This window comes from Poeciliopsis prolifica, unplaced genomic scaffold (genome assembly GCF_027474105.1).
Source record: "Poeciliopsis prolifica strain line A6 unplaced genomic scaffold, Auburn_PproV2 SCAFFOLD025, whole genome shotgun sequence".
Lineage (NCBI taxonomy): Eukaryota > Metazoa > Chordata > Actinopteri > Cyprinodontiformes > Poeciliidae > Poeciliopsis > Poeciliopsis prolifica.
Window position 1 is genome coordinate 6748439 of NW_026562400.1, and position 14188 is coordinate 6762626.

Genomic DNA, 14188 nt, shown 5'->3' on the forward strand with positions numbered 1-14188 from the left:
AGTCCCTGAGCGTTCTGTGTTTCAAGTATCACAGCCAAACAGTCTGAAAGTCACATGCAGAGACAGACACTGCAAAACTCTGCTCCAGCCTCCCACTGCTGATTCTGCTGGGTTCGGCTCTCCAGCTAATGGTCACAGCAGAATTAATTGCAGGCATCCATCTCATTTTACTTGGAAAATAGAAAGGCAACAGCGTCGTCAGCCTTCCACCCACACATGCATGCTTTGTGCTCTATCCCCCCAGAGATAGATCTGTTTTTCATTTACCTTAGCTTAACTTTTTCCATAACCTCTGCGCTCCCTTTTGAAAGCAACTCTGCTCGACTTTTCCAGTGGAGGGCAACCAAACATGCTTTACATTTTATGTGCAGACTAAAAGCAGAGCACTGACAACTGTTACAATAACTTCCAGATCTAAGAGAACGGCTTGTAACATCTGTGGTTGCTTAAAGGAAAACTACAGATTTAGTTACAGACAACTATTGGCAAACTATCACAACACCCACAAAATTCTTCTGAGAAAGAAAGAAAATTTGTTTGAAATAAGACAGCTGTGGTCTCGCTGGTTGGGAGTTTATGTTTCAGTGGAAGTAGCGCATTGATAAAAGAAGGGTTTACAACATAATTACAGCCAAACTGTCAACATCCTCCACAGCTTAGAGCTTCGAACTTCAACCTGTCTTCTTGCTGCAGTTGTGTTATCAAGACATCCAAAAGAAAGCAGCACCATGTCTGTCAGTTCTTATATTTTTGTTCTCATTTCAACCTATTTGTTAACAATTGCAGTCAAATTAGTATGCAAAATGATATCGCAGTGGAGTCGTTGCCAAGTTACAAGCCAGTACTTAGATGAGGTTTTGGCAAAAATCCATCTTAAAAGGTTGAGCTGTGCAACTATCCTCTTCTCATAATATTCAGTGGAGCTAAAAGAAGTAGTTTCATTAAAATATTACAGCCTAGACAAATGATATAGTGTCAGAATAATGGTTCATTTGTCAAATGGAATTAGAAAACCCTTTATCATTATAGTGCAAGCTGCCATTGTAAATTTGCATACAACTCTGGAGTAAATTTTAATGTACTGTGTCGACTTTCTTTTTAGTTCCTTCATTTGCAGGTAGAAGCCACATTCCCGCTACTTTAGTGGACAAATCTGTTAAAGGTAACATTTAAGGTTTACCGTCCCTCACTCAGTGACACCTGAACTAAATGCTTCATAGACGACATGTTGAAACCGATTCAAAGATGTATAACAAACAGGAGCTAGAGTAGAAACCTTACAGCCACACAAAACAACACAAAGAAAGTCATTATTGTGAAGTGGAGTTAAGGACACAATATGTATTACTTTTTTTGTCTTATGTGAAAATCTACATTTGTGTTCAGTTCTCCAGAGTCAATGCTCTGTGGAAGAATTGTCTGCCATCATTAGAGCTGCAAACATTTTGGGGAAAGCTTCTACCAGCTTTTCACTGAATGATGTTTTTATGATGCAAAGCACTTTGCCTTGTGCAATACAAACGAACATGACTTGACCTGATGAAACTGAAACCAAAAGTTGCAAATGTGGGAATGAAATGATTTTTGGTTGGTTTCTTCTTTTTTTTCTTCTTTTTTTTAAACCATTTTTGCATGCTACAGCTTCCTTTTTAATTTTTAATTCTGATTTAATTGTTTTGGCCAATTTTGCAGTTAAAATAGCTCTTCAGAAGTTTGTAAAAAAGAAATTAAATGTGCACCTAGTAGATTTTTGTCATCTTTATTTTAAATCTCAAATATTTTTAGACAGTATTTAATTTGAGATGGTTTAATTTTGAAAGGGAGCTGTATGATATCAGGAAATTTTGATTTGCCACAATATTGCTGTAAATTGCCATTGAATTATTCATTCTAATTTTACCATATTTGTACATTTCTTTTTTTAACATTAGACTTCACTACTACTAAAATAAAACAGAAGTTATTGTCCATTCAGCAGGCTATATTTATTACTCTATACAGAGCAGGAGTGCATAACATTCAGCATAGTGCCAAATATTGCGTCCAGGGAGTCCTTTAGGACTGTAATGTAAAGGCATATTGACTGGGATTTAAAATATGATGCACATTTATTTAGTGGGTGTATTATTTCCATGCTGTATTTAGGCTTTAGTTAAAATATAAAATTTTTCTTACAGCAACAGTCGCTAAAATCTGCCAAATCATAATTTTGTGCACTATTTTGCTACGAGTTGAGAGAGAAGGGCCTGAGTAGGTGATGTGAATCACAGTCTGTAAGTCCCAGATTGACTTCTTTGGCAGTGCATAGGTGTGTTGAAAAACACCGGAGAGACATTTAATGTAAATGCAGAGTTGAACACCTATGATTGGTGAAAGCTAAACATATTTTCTAAGAATTTCTTTGAGGTCAATATCCGTTTTCACATAAAGAAATGCAATGTAATTTCTATATTTGTTTCCACAGCAAACATGAAAGTACAGGCGGAAACGGCAACTTCCCTACTCTGGGTCAACACCAGTTGCTGTGCTGACATCATTTTATTTTTTTTATTTTTTTTCATGTAACCCATAATTTTCAGCTAACAAGACTTCTAATCTACCTGCAGCTTTGGAAGAGTTAAAAATGAAAGTAAATAGATCTAAAAACCAGGTTGTTTTGTTTGGAAACTGTTTATATAAAGCCAGAGTACAACTCAACGTCAGCAGTATTTAGGCTTGTTGGTCGAGACCAACAAACTGTCACTTCTGTTTAACTGAAACCACACATCTGGGGTTCTCCAAAAACCCGTTACAAGATACTTCAGAAACTAGCTACACCCATTTCCTGTTAATGAAGATCATTGCGTGCTTCACTGAATGTGAAAATAAAACTGTAGGCTGTCAACATAAAGGTACCCTGATAGTTTTTAGATTTTTGTTTTGCTGGAAAACCTTTTCTCCGCAATGACTTGGTCAGGAAAAGGATGTAAACAAGATTACATTCAATGTTTTCAGAGGACAATCATTTAGTTTTAAAATGCTTAACTTTTTTCTGGTCAACTAAAGTATCCAAATACTTATGCGTGTTTATTGAGTAGAAGTTATTGCCCGTGTCATCCACATTCAGCAGTGTGTCAGATTTCACACTGGTCTCCAACAAATATGACAAACAACCTGTCTAGTTTGCTTTCCCTTTGATTAATGATCACCAAAGTCCTCGTTTTCACTCATTAGTTGACCATGGAATCACTTCCTTTTTATTCCACCATCTCGCCGCCAACCCGTGGTTGAAAATTGCAATTATCTGGTGAGCCCATCACACAACCTCGGTGGAAACCCAAGAAATCTATATGGCTCCCTAATGAGCACTGAGCACCATTGCTGCCATTTGATTAGGAACCTAATTGCGATAATAATGAACAAATACACCCAGCTCGGGCTAAAATGTTCTTGTAAGCATTCAGCTAATTAATGGCAATTTGCCCATTGATGCTGATGAAGGAGAAAAATCACTAGGGAGATGCATTTTCTCCAAACCGGCACAATACTGGCCATGAAAAAGATCTGATAAGAGTTCCATTCAAAGTTATGGCTCAGAGTGAAGCTAAAACCTGATGTGAGTAAATGTGAGCCGAAATATTTTAGTCATCTTCCAGGTATCTACCTAAACTGCAGGTAAAAGATTTGACAGCATTGTTTAGCTCTTGAAAGTAGGCCAAGACCATGTCACCAAACAATAACAACAATGCAGACGGGGCAATCTGCGACGACAGCAGCCAGGAAGCTCACGCTGGCTGTTTGGAGATCCAGAGGAAGGGATGGTTGGTAGTAAATATGCCTGCGGCCACACAATACCAACAAAACAGGGAGGATGACAAAACAGAAAACAATGAGTAACGCAGTCAAAGACGGTGCTTTCTATGCACAAAACATTACCAGTAGGACTAAACGAAAAATAAGAGGTACTCAGATGGGGACATGAAAGGTACGTCGGACCAAATCTGATGTCTCTGCATTACTCTGAACACAGCCAGGCTGTGCTGTTTCTGACCAATTAGACAGGCATAAAGGCCAGGGGCCGGGACTCAGCCAGCGGCTCTGTTTGTCTGTTGGTTACATCTAGGCCACTCTCCCTTTTCTCCTCTCGCCTGTTTGCTGTGCTGCAAAGCCAGAGTGAAGTGAAAGGGTGGGTGGATGTCGGTGGCAGGTTGGTAAAGGGGGTGTTGGGTATTTCATTCAGCACCAAGCAAAAGATGTCAAGCAGAGCTTACAGTAAACAAGGCCATGTCTAGACCCTTTATCCCCTCAGTTTTCTACATCAGTAACAAGCACAGACGCATAACAAGCCAACATACACTCACTAAATCCAGTATACACAAGACATGTAATAGAAGCCCACATGAAAGATTGAGGACAATTATAAAGATTCAATCTTCTTTTTATTTTTTTGTTTTGGACAGAAATGCACCAAACAGGTATTTCATTGCTAATACAGATTCACTTTTTCTTTTAAGGTCTAACCTGCCAATTCAGTTAGAAAAACAATTTTCTTTAACAAACAATGAAAAGGGAACCTTTGGATTTTGATCCTGTGTTTTCAAAGTCTGCTTGCTCTCCAGCCCGCTCCCTTTGCACCCACTTGCATAGCAAATAGCAAGCCACTTCTCAAAACAGAACATGTGTTTGTTACATTGGACAGTCTCGCATAAAGCCAAACCAGGCATCAAGGATCATAAAGATCAAGCATCCTGTTTTCTTATCCTCATCATTAAATGGTGCAGAAGTAGTTGTAATTTTTAGTATGGACAATATGGCTACTAGTATTCAAAGTAACATTTCTTTACCTTTCCAGACAACAATTTATACTTTTCTCAATTTGAAATGATCAGTAGGTCATGATCAGTAGGTCATGGAATAAAATCTTGAAGAAAAATTTTTCCTAACGTTTTTGTTTTCGATGCTACTTCCAGATTTCTTAATTGGTTGTCCTGGTGGTTTCCAATGCTTTCAGTTTGTCGCTTTTTTCTCTGAAATTCTTTTCCTTAATTACATTTGTACGTTAGATTTAGAGTTAGTCCATCAAAATATTCTTCTTTATGACATGAACGAATTACACACACACCGGATCAGTTTTAGGTTTTAATCAGCAATAATTCGTAGAAATAGATTCCATTCTAACTCAACAAGTTGTGTGGACTTTACAATTTGTAGCTTATCTTATTTAGTGTTTGCTTACTACTTAATTAGGCCTGTATTTCTTCTCTCTTAATCCATTAGGAACCATCAGAAATGGACTAGAATGAGATGTAATTTGTCCTCTTTAATAAATTGTTGTTTTTTTTCATTAAATATTCATACCAAAATACAAGAAACCACATCTCCGTCTGCTTCAGATGAAATTATTTACAGCTGATATGTGCTGCAAATGGGCTGCAGGTTTTTTGAATGATGTAGTAGTTTTGATTCCAATAGAGAATGAAGAAATTACAAGATCAAAGCTTGTAACCTTAAAAAAGTGCATCAAAGAACATCTTGCTGATTGATGCATTTATAGTCCATGAATAGTTGGATCTCTTAGCTTTTAAGTTTACAATCGTAATATATGAATACAACGACCAAAGGGGAGGAAAGAACCTGGAAAAGATACTCTAAAGTAGAGCTTTTCTCCCATTTATCACAGGACATCAAAGACAGGATTAAGATGTACCCACACATGATGTCCCCATTATGTCAGCATTGCTAGGAACTCTAGATAAATGGGTTACTGTGGAACTTATTGCAACATTGTAACAATAAAAGAGTTGATTGTGTAAAAAAAAGGTAGAGTAAGGTGATAAAATCTTCTAAAAACAACACAGAGCCAAGACTGAAGCCTGAACCCCGCTTTTCACTTTAAGCACAGGATCAAAATGTGATAGAATATAACTTGGGACTTTACCCTTTACTTTTACAGGCAACTGATGCAACACCTGAAGGCTACAGTAAACACTGGCACAGAGGGCCTGGAAAGTAAACAAATAGCCTATGAAAGCTTGATTTAAGGACCGGGCTGTGTAAACGCAGAAGTGCAGAGAGGTTCAGGAAAAACATCTGCAGACTTCAACCTCGGTCATAATTGTGACAAATAAAATATGCATTTCTCTGTGTTGCTTTAAAACTGCAATGCAACATTTCACTGTCATCTTCAAAGCAGAGCTATTTCAAAATTAAGTTTCACTTTCAGTCAAAACAGTTCAATCCAACACAGGACCCCAGAGGGAACTCATTGCTCTATTGTTGGTTTTATAGCAAAAACATCTGGTTTGTCCTAATAAATCATCTAAGACAATAAAAACAACTGTAAAAAAAAAAGCAGCCAATAAGTATTCTCAAAGTATTTTTAAAAGGCTGTATATGGACACTGATGTATAATTGCTTAAACTAGGATGGCCTTGTTGTTGTTGAGGCATCAACAACTGCTTTCCCTGAAGAGAGTTCAGCAAGAAAAATAAAAGTACAAAAAACTATCCTGACTGCAAAAGCATGTCAGTCTTTATTTCACCTGATCACCCTCTTCCTGCTTTGGGAGTGGGTTGTTATTCTATAGTTTAAGCAGCGTTCATCATCCCGGAAAAATAGTCCCCTCTGCTTTCCTTGAAAGCTTTTTTTCTCCGACTTCCCTTTACTTCTATTCTGCAGAACACACGTTTCCTGGATGTAGATGTTTTAACCTTTAGGGTCAACTGTTTAGAACTTGACATCTCTCTGCTCAAACCTTTTTCTAAGTGAATCAGAACAGTCAGTGTTTTAGCACAAGACTATGAGAAGAATTGCAATATGGGAGGACCTTGCCTTGCGACTGTTTTCAAACCCAATAAATTTAACATATGTTTATTGGGATTTTTTGTGATAAAAAGAACACAAAGTAGAGTATGGTTACTAAGTGGTAGGAAAGAAAAAGATTATTTTCAACGTTTACAAATAAAATTCAAAAAGTGTTACATACATTTGCTGTCAACTCCCTTTAAAGCATCATAAATGTGAAAAACAGACCAGACTGATCAGGGGTAGAGTTGCAGAGAGGTTCAAAACTGGGTTAGGCTTAAAACAATATTCCTGATCTCGAAGCACCTCACAACGTGCTGGTGAATTGATCAAATAAAAACCTAGCATTGAACAAGACCCAGACAATAACACAAGCTCCAATAAAAAAAAGATTAACCTGGAAAATGATAACATTGTTTTAGAGAAGAAAGAGGAAGAACATAAGGCAGAACACCTACAACATTCCTGTGAATGCTGCACAAACACAAGTCATCAATTCTATTTTGCTGGACAGACAAGGTCTGCAGCCAAGTCAAGCAGCACTGAGCAATAGATGAGACCCACCGCTGCCATCATTGACTTGCACAATATATCAATATCCAGCGGTCCAGGCGGTTCACTATCCTGCATAAACAAACCAAAGATGACGATGGACTTACATTCCAAACCCCAGCAGCTGACATTTACACAGCATCCACAGAGGAGAGCAAAAGCACAAACGCTCCAGCTCTGCGGGACAAAAGTAGGAGAGTGTGAGCCTTTTCTTAAGACTTTGTTCATCTTCCGTCTCTTTCTTCTCGCACAGTAGGAAGCCATCTCTCTAGCTCAGACAGACAGTTGTTCGGCACACCTGACGGGAAGGAGAGGAGGCAGCAGGGAAATGAAGGAAGGATGGATTTCATGTCACTCCAAGCCAGCTGGGAGGGACCGGCTTGACATGAGCATTTTATTCAGTCAGTCAGTCAGTCACCCCTCTCTGTTGTCATTACTTCTATAAGTAGATTTAAAGTCCAGCGACAGCATCACCGATTTCTGGGGAGTACTTTCCAATTTGTGTGTGGTTGTGTCAAGGAGCTGTACAGCTCCAGCCTCTTAATGTCCCCAATTAAGATTTCACAGGAAATATTTTTGATCACTTCAAATCATCACAAACGTTTGGAATACACATACACTTGGAAGTTGTCTCTCTATAAAAAGAAAAGTGGGAACAGGATCAGTTCTAAAAAAACAAAAACTAAAAACTGATATACAGCTCCTTATTTTGTTTTATGTACATACACCCACACAAATATGCATCAGGTGACTACTGTTTTTAGAGTATACAAAAATGCAGCTGCAGCAAACCGTTCTATCTGTAGACCTACAACTCCACATTTATCCCCAAGCTCTTGACCGACTAAGCAAGTGTGAGCACAAAAACAGGACAAAGGAGCCCTGAAGACTTATTGCTTCACTGTAGGAGGCTGTGCCAGGAGAAACTGCAGAGGGTCTGTCCTCTCGCTGCAGATCTCAGCTGTCAGCTTCATCTCCTCCTCTGTGTTACCTTCTCTCCTTTCATATGCATCGCCTGTTTGAAGCCATGGTATAGAGTACATTCCAATTTCTTCAAGCAAAGGACTCATTCGACTGCGTCGGCATATCTCTGTCAAGCAGTCAGTGGACGAAGAGAGGAGTGAATCGCCGGCTTTACAGATACGGCTTTTAGATGCACATTACCCTTTTGATGTATGCAATGTTGTGAAGACCAGCAGAGGAGAGATAGGGAGGATTCACTCTGAATCTGCTCCAGCCCTCCAAGCCACTGAACTCTCAATAGTCTCAGACAGCCCCTTTACTTCAGTTTTTTCCACTCCTTCACCTCTGCATTTTGCATTTTCTTCAGCACTCAAAGTTTTAGCTTAAAGGACACCCGAAACAAAATATGCATGCCACCCTCCTGTTGCTCTCGGCGTGCATGTTTGTGGTGAGATTCCTGCTGCCCAGCTTCTTATACCACAGCCACTCAGGCAGCAGTGCAGGCAACACAGTGAGAAACTGAAAAGAAAAAAAAATCATCACAGAATTACAAAAAAGGGGTTTGTATGAAAAAGACTCCCATCTTTATCCTGCTGGGGACTTTTGGATGAGAATTACTTTCGCAGGCAGTTGTTGGAATAGGTACACAGCGCCTTGGCAACATTGGGAGTATTGGCTGGTGTCCTGAGGGCTGCCTTTTAACATTAGTGATGTGTGATCATGCGGTCATTGTCCCTCATTTCACCCCATCTTGGCAGTGGATGTACATACAAGGGAGAATGTGGGGAGTCTGCTTTCTTGTTGTTGGCAGTTCGGAGAAACGATGCCCATTCACAGTTTTGGAATTGAAGCCTTCAGTGGGCCGGAGCAGCTCCTCTGTTGGCTTGCAATGGGGGGTAACATTCTCTCTAACATTCTATTAAAGTGAGGAAAAAATGCATTTGCAGTGATGGGTTAGATGAAGACAATATAAACTGGTACAACAATGAAATGTTTATAACTTCTGTATGATAGCTTAGGGTTCACAGAGTGTTCGCCACTGTGCACCAATGGCTCTCTCTTTTTGAAAGTCTGCTTCCAAGGAGTCAAAACATTTTGTGATTTCCTAATGTAATTTTAATCAACAATTCTCCTAATAATGAGGGTCTTTCAGCATTTTTCTTTGAGTTTTGGCAGTTTTAACTAATTTTCTGCACAGTCCTTTTTATCTGACCTAGAGAGCATAATGTGGAAAGAGAATTATACAGGTCATATACAGTATTTAAAAATGATGTCTATAAGAGACTGATCTTTAAAATTGCCATAAAGATCTAATCCAGAATCCAAGGGATATATCAACCTTTAATTGATCATCTATGTAAGTGTCAGCCAAATGTATGGTATCAATCATTGTCTTGGAAAATAAGACTAGAGATGAACCAGTCAGAATTGTTGTTGCCAATGTCCAATCTTTGGTTTTGGAAAGGATTTGACCTGCCAACCTCTCTTTAGAAACTAAAAAAATATATATGCAGGCATTTCAAAGAGGCTTGAGATTGTTATAGTTGTAGGTAGCGCAGTTGGGATTTCAAAAACAGTCTTTGTGAGCATTTCTTACATAATATAGAAGCTTGCATTAACTTTATATCAAAATGTCCTCAACATTATCAAATACAATATCTTTCTTGGCAGACAGAGTTTAAATGATCAAAATGATAAAACTGTAGCTTTGCTGTACTCTATTGGCCTTTCTGTTGTCCTCTCTCCACAGGAATGCATTTATCTTTCATACAAAACAGTTTTCTTTTGAGAACAGAACCTTATATGTTTGTTTTTCAACTCACTGATGTTGAAAATGACCAGCTTTGGCTGTTCATTCAACAGCAGCACACAGTGAAGAGCGTTTTTCCAGCAGCTTTGTAGTTCTTATGCAGGTCACATTTATTCACCCAGTTTCCAAACAACCATCAGTCAGGGCTGATTAAGCTAAAACTCTGGCAATTCTGGTCATAATTAGACTTAATGCATTTCCATACCACACTGTTCATAAAGAAATTTTGAAGCTATGTCAGTAATTGGAAATTAACTGTCATTGTGACGAAATGCTTGTGAAAGAACTAAGCATTTTTTTCAATGCTCAGTTGTCCCTGTGTACCAACACCGGTTCATCCTGTGACCTTTGAAGTCTCTTTATTGGCAGATAAAAAAAAAAACATTATCTTGGAAACGGGAAGGCTGAAGACTGGAAGGGAAGCAAAAGTCCAAATGAAAACGTTAAAAGATCTCTAGAGAGTCTGAAGAAATACTGCTATAAACCACTTTTTAAAATGATTTTAAAAAATAAAGCCTTCCACATTGCAACAAAATACACAAAATTAAGAGCATTGCTCAAAACTTTGACAAAGTAAAAGTTTGGAATTGCAGAAAAAGGAACAAAAAAAGGTTGTTTGTACTGGTTACATTTTTTTTTTTACTACAACTGCAGACCTGGACAAAGTTAAAGTTTACAATGTGTCAGCAAGTGCTGGCAGCATGAATGTAAGCCTCCAGGAAAACAGAAGCTGGCTGCAGCACACTCAACAAACTGGAGAGGGTGGAGAGACAAAAAAACCCACATATGGTTTCTGTGTGCCTGCTCTAGTTTTGAAAACAGCTAACATTGTGCATCAGTATTTAGATGACAGGATGGTGGGCTCTAACTACTCCCTTGTGCAGCACTTAGCCGCACAGATCAGCCAATCTGATATCTACTTGAAAGAGCATCAGCGAGAGAAGTTATGAGTCAGTGAAGCTCAGGGCACCAGGGCCAATAACCCTTTGTCCTCTGACGCCTCCATCGCTATGTAGCACATCACCTCTAGGCACGAGAGAATGTGAGCAGCGTGAGAGGGTGACACCAAGCTGAAAAAGAGAGTGACAACAGGACTTATCCGTGTCACATGCCAAAGCTGAAACCCATCTGTGAGTGTTCGCCAGCCACTAGCCTCCATCGCACTCCTCCCCATCCATGCCTCCCACTCCCTCCACCTCTTCTCACTGCCATGAGTTGCCTTGAGTGGGTACAGATGTGCGATCTACAGACGCTCCCACTCCAGAGCCCTTATTGGTGCCACAGGGCTCAACAAAGGCCGACTTAAAAGAGCTCGAAGCCAGAGTGTCACTGCAAACAGTCACATCATTTCGAAGCAAATGCATGAGGGACATAGAGGTGTTAAAGCACAGTGCAGGACTGACGTTATGGAGCATCATTTCACTGAAAACTGCAACAACCACCATACAGCTCTGATCAGAGATGAAATTAAAAGATGAATTATACTCCTCTTGCAGAATTCCTAATCCAATTAAATTTGAGAAATTTTAGTCACTAAAATATTTAACCATTCTCCGTCTTCATCGGGAGCAATTTGACAGAAATGTATCTGAAACCAAGAAAAATCAGCTCTGGGTAATTTCAGGACAGTGATATGACGGAGGGAATTATTTAGTCTGTTTGACAGCAGCTCAGCTGAGAACTGTCCCATAGTTTCTATAATGAGACTGTCAGATAAATCATATTCTGCCCTGGAAATGTATTTTCCTCCGTTTGTGTTTTCATGCATTAGGAGAAGGCAGACAGCGGTACCACCGCTATATGTCTGGTGCATGCACTGAGAATTTAGTATATTTTGAAAGCGTGTATAACGCCAGCTTAAAATACAGAACAAACAACATCACCACAAGAAAAACTCCCTTCAGGCTATTTTGGCAGACCTGTATCAGATAATTTGATCAATACAAAATACAACTTAATTTCCTGTTTACATTAAACCATAACTACCATCAGATCTTGGCAGAACAATACATGAGGACTATATTTAACTTTTAGATCCACCCCTCCTCACCTCTTTAACTTTCTCCCGGCGGTCGTTGGTCTTGGGGTCTGCTGTACTCCCGCTGTCTCGACCCAGCGCAGGTTTGAGCAGGCATCCTTGGAACTTCTTGAAATTAAAAGTATCCGAGTTGGCTTCCTGGTCAGCGTCGAAGACTCTCTCCGTCAAGGCATCCGCTTTGGACATGGACAGGGTCAGGTCCTCCTGAGCTTTGCCCCCTGCCAGCCGTTCCTCAGTGGCTTCGTTGGAGACAGGGGGTTTACGGCTCTTCGTCTCTCCTTTGCCCGGGGTCATGCCCCTTGTATGCTCCGGCTCTTTGGGTCTTTTGAGGTGCTCCCTGACATCGTTCTCTGACCCGGAGCCGACCGTGACCGGCTGAACTTCTGTCTTGGAGAGAAAGATGCGTTTTAGTCGGACGGAGTCCGGCAAAAAGAACAGGGCTCCGAAGCACAGTGTTACCAAACCCGAGAGGAAGAGTAAAAAGACGAACTTCTGGGACAGGCGCAGGCCCATGCCCGATGCAGAAACACCGGGCAACTTTCGAAAAACCATTGAAAGTTTGCTTTGGGCTTACGCTGGGTTTACAGTAGACCACACGGTGCTTTGGTAGCAGCGCCTCTGCCGCCTTCAAGCTGGTGTAAAGACTAAATGCTGGACTCCAAACACACCCCCAGTGGTTTTATCTTACTATCGACTGGATTTGCATAAGCGAATGTTAGACCCGACTCCACCTACAGTTAGTTTTTACATATATTAATTAGCAACTCTGCATTGTATTAGTGACAAGAGAGAGCAGAATGTGGGTTTATAGCCTACTGCAAGTCATATTTAAAATAAATAAATAAATAAAAAGCACTATGGTTGGCTGTGTTTATAAACACTACAAGCTTTATAAACTCAAGAAACCGGCTTCAGAAATAAATCCACTATTAAATGAGATAATTCAACGACTGTTAGGCCTTTGAACAAAGTTGTGGCTCGGTGCGTTATTCCACGCCGTTCAGATCGTTACAACGCATCGCCCTGCGGTGCAAGGCGAACATCACAGCATCTTTCCCCGATCTCCGTTTCAAGCAGACCCACGCTTCTGCACTGCCAGCTCACGATATCACGTTGTTTCAAATAGATTACACGCCGCTTTGTTCGCCTCTATCCCCAATCAGGTGGTGGACGGAAACGCGTGTATAAGCATGTCTCCGTATCTGTCAATTGCGCTCGCCCGGCAGCCTCCGGTTTCTCCGCTCTGCTCCGCTGCCGTCGTCAACACGCCGGGCGAAACAAATCGCTGGCAGGCGTGAAAGAAGGCGGGTTTTGTCCCATGTGAAGTTATCCCGAGTCTCGATCCAAATCCCTATGAGAAACAAATCCACCATCCAGTGTGCCAGTTTCCAACAAACGGCAGAGAGGGAGAGAGAGAGAGAGAGAGAGCTGCCACCGCCGCTGCTGCCGCGTCGTCGCTTCGCGGTGCCCGCCGCCTGCCGTGCTTCGCTCCGCTCTCTTTGCTGCGCACCGTCGCTGTGCCGCGGACGTCCGCTTGCGTCGAAATTTGAGAGGAGAGGGCTGGAAATGTAACATATAGTGCGGGCAGGGTGAAGAAGAGGAAAGATAAGGAGGAGGGGGGAGCTGAAATGGTCCGCTGCGCGACAATCCAGTGGGCTGGTCTGATTTCTTGATGGAAATTCACAGCGGCTTATCACAACACGGTTAATCCGTTTGATGAAAATGAGAGAGGTCTGAATGGCTCTGCGTGCTGGGGTGACATCTACACTACTGAGGAAAAAAACAAGCCTGATTAATCCTGGAAAATCTGAAGAGGAGATGTCTGCATCTGCTGCAGATGTCGGCCTCATCAGCAAGGCAGCATGATGAAAACAAATAAACAACCGATGATGTTTTAATTATCTCCGGGTCAATTCGCCCCTTTGGTAAATCATAGCCTCATTTCGTACCCACGCGTTGCCATTTCGATTCTTACATTTCTCAGCATACACAAACCATTTCATGCCCGTGTAACTTGCCTACTGTGCTTCTAACCGTATTTT

At 40.7% G+C, this 14188-nt stretch overlaps 1 protein-coding gene across 1 annotated transcript in view; it reads right to left on the reverse strand.

Moving 5' to 3' along the window:
- The window catches only part of LOC129370909 (mannosyl-oligosaccharide 1,2-alpha-mannosidase IA), a 190230-nt gene extending 177281 nt beyond the window's left edge, over nt 1–12949 (reverse strand). The window contains exon 1 of the mRNA XM_055047184.1: nt 12159–12949. Within this exon, the coding sequence (XP_054903159.1) occupies nt 12159–12698 (540 nt within the window). The 5' untranslated portion in view covers nt 12699–12949. The remainder of the gene's footprint in view (nt 1–12158) is intronic.
- Nucleotides 12950–14188: the final 1239 nt, after the last annotated feature.